Genomic DNA, 6,000 nt, shown 5'->3' on the forward strand with positions numbered 1-6,000 from the left:
ATCTCCTCTCCTGTGGGAAGGTTCCACTCCTCTTGACTGGGTCTGCATGTGATTCCAAGCCAGAGGAGAGCTTAATGCTGCATGCTGGGATGCATTTGCCAGGATAGGTCGGACTTACTATACAAAAGTCTCTTGGATTTTCCTACAAGCCTTCTTATTTTCATCATTTATGAAGGATTAGTTTTAGAAGTTCAGAAATGTCCCCTTTTAGTGTGTGTGTACTTCTCAGGGGCATTATCCACACACTTTCAGATTTATTACCCATTCATCTACCCCATAGATAGCCATCTAAACTTTTGGACACAATCCACCTGGGAATTTTAAGGATGTATGTATCCCACCCTTAAAGTTCATACACTAAATATTTGAAAATCTATTCAAAACAGAACGTCAGTAGAGCTCCTATATTTAGTGTTCATAGACACGGTACTCGTTTATCCTTTGCCGCTTTCTCTAGTCATTTTCTTTCATCTTGAACAAGGTCTTTGGATTTTTCATACTAAAACTACTGATTAAACAGCCTGAATGAACTTTTTAAAAGTCCCAAAATTACTAAGAAAAAAAAATAATTTTTAGAGCAAGTGCACTTTCACCTTGCTGTATTTATTTATTTTGGTGTAGAAACTAAACCACATTTGGCAAAGACAGGCAATTACATACAAGGATAGAGCAGAATTTAAACAGTTTCATTTTTTAATTATTTAAAATTGCACAGATGCTATAGTGATGGGAAAATTATAAATACCTACAATAAATTAGATCAAATTGATACATTTCAGAATAACCGTTACCTGATACAAGGGGGCTGTAGCAACATGAGACAATTACACAACATTCAAATCTCACATCTTCCTCTTTAACATCATTAACCATCCTCAACACACTCATCAGTTTCATCGTGGCAGCAAGAATTAGCAGATTCAGTGTAACCTCAAGGATTCAAATATCAGTCAAATAAAACCCTCATTTATCCAAAGATGAACACACCTTCTGAGGTCTTGTTCAATCACTCGGGATTTGTCCAGGTTCTAGTCATTGATAGCCAACTCTTGGAATAGCAGCACCAATGCAAAAACCTTAGTGTAGACAGGCAAACGCTATGCAAACTGTGATTTGCAACACAGCAGCTTACCCCCGTTTCAAGCAGGGGTAAACTACACGGAGTGGCACAATAGTAGATTTGGTTGTCTAAACTAGGGGTGCAGCTACACAAGTGGTTGCTCAAAGACAGCTGAGATCCTCATGGTATACAAGGCCTGAGATTGTGCTGTAGCGTATAAAGTTTTCTACACGGAAATCCTTAAGCGCATACGTCTGCAGAGTTTAGAAGTTTTGCAGGAGAAAGCCTGTTTTCCTGGGAAATGCAGAAAAGCCTGCAGACTCCTGGCCCCAACACCCATTAATCCAAATCCAAAATCAGCTGAATGAATTTCAGGTGCCCCATTATATTAGGCTAATCAAGAACATGCTATTATTGCACTTTAAGCTTGTTCTAAATTGGAATGGTTAAAGCAATTTCTAAAACCTCTAGCTAAGTTATTCCAACTGATGACAAGCTAGGGTTAGCAGATAGCAACTGTGAAAAAACTGGACACGGGTGGGGGGTAATAGGCGCCTATATAAGAAAAAGTCCCCCAAAACAGACTATCCCTTTAAAAACGAGACATCTGGTCACCCTACGACAAACAGCAACTTGAGCTTCCATAAGATCACACAGGAGGGAATTATTGGATCAATGGATCTTAAATTGCAAGGATCATTTTAAAATATTTGAATGGAAAGTAGAATAATACCGTTTATACAATTATTTTGGAAAAAAAATCACACCTTTAACCCATCATATTTTCCAATGCCTGTAATTTTTTCTACAGGTTGCTAAATAGCAATCTGTAATCAGTCATCAACCAAATATTACAAAATGTGTAATATTCTGTGCTGATTTACATACTGTTGAAGTCAGTGTGGCTGGATGGGGAACAAAGTCAAGGCTGAATTTGGCCCAGCACAATTACCATCATAAAAGCAAAGTTCATATTTTTAGTTTCTGTTTTAAATAGCCGTGGGTGAACCTCAAGCTAAACAGCTACGTTTTAATAGTTTACAGAACTTTTTCAAACATAAACAAACTAGTTTGGGCTCCAGATCTCCCCAGAACAGGTTTTGTTATTAAACTTTCAATGCTTCTTGGTTTGGGCCTGGTTTTAGACACAATGAGAATAGCCTTGCATTGTATTCTCCCTTGGCATTAAAATTGGGAAGGGCAGAAGCATGTGAACATTTAAAAAGAAAAAGTTTAACAGACTTTTCTCTACCTCAAATAGGGCTTGGTTTGGCTCACAACAAGTTCTGGGCAAAGCTTGAGACCAGTTCTTACTGATGGGTATTTGAACCAGTTTGCCAGCTCTTGTTAGAGTTCAGCAACATTTGGGTAACAAAGACAATTCAAAGCTTGAGTGAGTTTTTCACATGGCAACCAAATGCACTGCCAACAAGCCACATGGATATGCCACCTGAATGTTACACTATAAACCCTAAGTACATTTGTTCATATGGACCAGCAGGATTCACAGCAAAATGACTTGTGATTTAGTTGTACAACCATGCTCCTTGGTTGTGTGTGTGTGTGTGTGTGTGTGTGTATACTGTTTATATATTTTGCAAATCAAAAAGCAAATGCCTGGCTTTGTATAAAAGATGGAGAAAAGTTCAGGAGAAACTATGCAGGGAATAAATACTCTGAGTATGCTGCAGTGTGTTTACAAGGTGTGAAACAGAGGAGGGCAAACTATGGCCCACGGGCCACATCTGGCCCGTGGGACCATCCTGCCCGGCCCCTGAGTTCCCAGCCGGGGAGGCTAGCCCCTGGCTCCTCCCCCGCTGTGCCCCCTCCCCTGCAGCCTCAGCGCGCTGCACCGCCAGTGCTCTGGCCTGTCACTCCTGCTGGGCAGCGTGGGCGGTGTGGCTGGCTCTGGCTGGGCAGCGAGCTCCTGCTGCTCTGAGCAGCATGGTAAGGGGGCAGGGAGTGGGGGGATTGAATAAGGGGCAGAGGGTCCCAGGGAACAGTCAGGGGACAGGGAACAGCAGAGATTGGATAGGTGTGGGAGTCCCAGGGGGCCTGTCTGGGGGCAGAGGTTCGTGGGGGGGTTGGATAGGCATGGGAGTCCCACGGGGCTGTGGATAGGGGTCAGGGCAGTCGGGGACAGGAGGTTGTCAGGGACAAGGAGCAGGGAGGAGTTGGAAGGGTCAGGAGTTCTGAGGGGGGCAGGAAGTGGGAGGGGGCGGATAGGGGGTGGGAGCCAGGCTGTTTGGGGATGCACAGCCTTCCCTACCCGTCCCTCCATACAGTTTTGCAACCCTGATGTGGCCCTCGGGCCAAAAAGTTTGCCCATCCCTGGTGTAGAAGTCCTCACTATAGCAAGAGATATGTTAGTGACTCCTTAAAAAAAAGCATTCTCTCCCACTCTTCTGCATATATGTACCACAGTGTAATATATAAATGAATTCATTTTTTTCCCCTTTCTCTGAATAGAAGACAAGCACAGATGCACCAAGAATTATACCTGGACCAGCACTCCCAAAACTAAAAAGCAGAAATTTGATCTTTGTATGTAAAAGCACATATCAATTGAATAGAATAAAATAAATTAACAATAAATTAAATTGCAAACAGTGGCCTGATCTTACAAACATTTAAGTATGTGCTTAACATTAAGCATGTGAGTAACACCATTGAAGTTATTGGCACTTTATTATGCATAAAATATAAAAATAAATGAAGTCAATAGAACTATCCATGTCTTTAAAGTTAGCATGTGTGTAAAGGTTTGCAGGATAGAGGCCTTTACTGATATTACTATTTTGTACTAATATCCATGTTTCTCCTTTAGTTATCAATTTGATTCCTTTGTGTGTGTATAGTTTTTTTAAATTATTCAAAAGTAAAAATGTTCACGCTTTTATTTTAAACTTCCAAATTAAGGTGAAAATGGTGAACTTTTTTTTCCTGCACCTAATAAACCCCAGATTCTCTTTTCTGTCTTTCAAACTCCTGTTTGCCCTAGCTAAAATACACACACACACACACACGATTTTCACTGGATGGCTTTTCTGTTATTGATCAAGGGTAAAATTTTCAGAAGTACCTAAGCAATTTAGGAGCCTAAATCTCATTGAAAGTCACTAGGCTTCTAAGTCAATTGGGCATTTTTGAATATTTTACCCTAAATCTTTTTAAACATCTACCCATACAGTTTGCATGTCGTAATTTGCACAATGATCATCATTTCACATGCAAGCCAAAAGTAGAAATCACTTCTATTAAATATTTAAAACTGTGTTTAACTGTGGTCCTTTTTCATGCTCTACATAACACTAGAGTAATGTTTCATAATTTACTTTCAACTCTTGTTCAGCATAACATACCTTATAGTCTAGATAGAGTCAATGCTGTAACGTTATTTTATTTGCTAACGTTTGTATCTTCTCATGTGTGCTCAGCTATTTTTTCTGCAACCTTAACTCCTATTTTTATTAACAGATTTTTCTTCACATCTTTCCTTTTAATAAACAAAATATGAATCCTTCTTGGATGTTTCCATAAGATTTTACCTTTGCAGATTCCCCAGAGAGTCACTGACAGTGGTCTTCACCTCTTCCTTCCCTGGTTTCAAAAATCTGTCTTTCAGTGAACTAAACCCTTCAAAAGGCATCTTGTCTGTCTTCTAAATAAATCCTTTTGGTTAACAGTTATTCACTGCTGCAGTCATAGTTGCTGTTTTCAGACTTGGGGGTCACTGTTAGTCACCTTGTTGATCTCTGGGACAACAATCAGTTGGTCTAGAAAGTAGCCCAGAGGGAAAATTCAACGCAGATCCTCCAGAACAAGAAAGTCAGGCAGGCAGAGCTCTGGTGTGAAATCTTCTAAGAAGAAGGAAGGGCTCAGCAGCACAATTGCTGCAGCTCCACGGTGTATGTGCTACAAGGGCTTGCACCTGGCAAGAAGGAGGCTAGTCCAAAGGGCTGCAGCTGGAGGAGCTGGAGAGATGCTGATGTTTGTATTCCTGGACCTGGTGCTGTTGCCTGCACCTCACACTGGCTTGCTCAGTCTCATTCTCCCTCCCTCCTCCCGCTGCCTCTCTCATGCCGAGATCCTATGCAAGGTGATGCTATAGTAACGGACACAAAACCTGTCCTCAAGCCACTCAAATTTATTAATAGGATCTCATCCAAAGCAACGGGAAGAAGCAAAGTTTATTAAACATTTACAAGTTCTCTCTGATGCAGGATGGGAATTACAGGCTACAGTTCCCAGTCCCTATTTATCCCCCGGTCCATATAAGCCCCCTACCCACGTGCACCTGCCTGATCTGGGCTCAAATATGTCTTTCCAAGACATGTCATTTATTATTGATATCACTAGGGCCTCAGGCAGGCAGATGCAGAAGAGTTTTAAAGTGCTGCTCTTTGAACAGGCAATGAAAGATTGGCTGTAAATTGGGTTAATTCTTTATTTTTATTTTAACACAAAGAGGATGAGGGAGATGACCCTTTCCCACTCAGCATGGCTTTGTTAGGACAACATGTCTTTTCTAGCATTGAGTTCAGACTTTTAACAAAAGCTCTTGTAAAAATGCAACTATCTGGCAAATCCCTAATGCCTGCATACTATGGGCATTGAGCTGGGGTGACCTGAGGCAGCCTGGCTTTTGGCAAGGCCTCACTTGTCAAGCTTTGGTTATGGAAACAAAGGCAGAAATGTTGCCTCTTTTTGATTGGTGCTGGGATGCTGCCAGTATGTTTGCTTTCCTGGTGATGGTGGGGTGGGGAGACCCAAAACTCTCCTGGTTTTGAATTCACAATCAATAGGAAAATAGGTGGATTTATACTTTCCAATATTCCCCTGATCCCTCAAGATATAAAGTTAAATGAGCAGCCTCTGTGACTGATGGTAGATGCCGTATCTGATGATCAGCAGACAGGGCATTAACTTCCAGATTAGAT

The 6,000-nt window shown here is 41.3% G+C and overlaps 1 protein-coding gene across 2 annotated transcripts in view; it reads right to left on the reverse strand.

The window, feature by feature from the left end:
• The window catches only part of SLC17A8 (solute carrier family 17 member 8), a 43,066-nt gene extending 37,959 nt beyond the window's left edge, over positions 1-5,107 (reverse strand). For both annotated transcript variants that reach the window (XM_074950989.1, XM_074950981.1), the window contains exon 1: positions 4,609-5,107. In XM_074950989.1, the coding sequence (XP_074807090.1) occupies positions 4,609-4,709 (101 nt within the window). In that variant the 5' untranslated portion in view covers positions 4,710-5,107. The remainder of the gene's footprint in view (positions 1-4,608) is intronic.
• Between the last annotated feature and the right edge of the window lie 893 nt (positions 5,108-6,000).

Source organism: Natator depressus, chromosome 1 (genome assembly GCF_965152275.1).
Source record: "Natator depressus isolate rNatDep1 chromosome 1, rNatDep2.hap1, whole genome shotgun sequence".
NCBI lineage: Eukaryota > Metazoa > Chordata > Testudines > Cheloniidae > Natator > Natator depressus.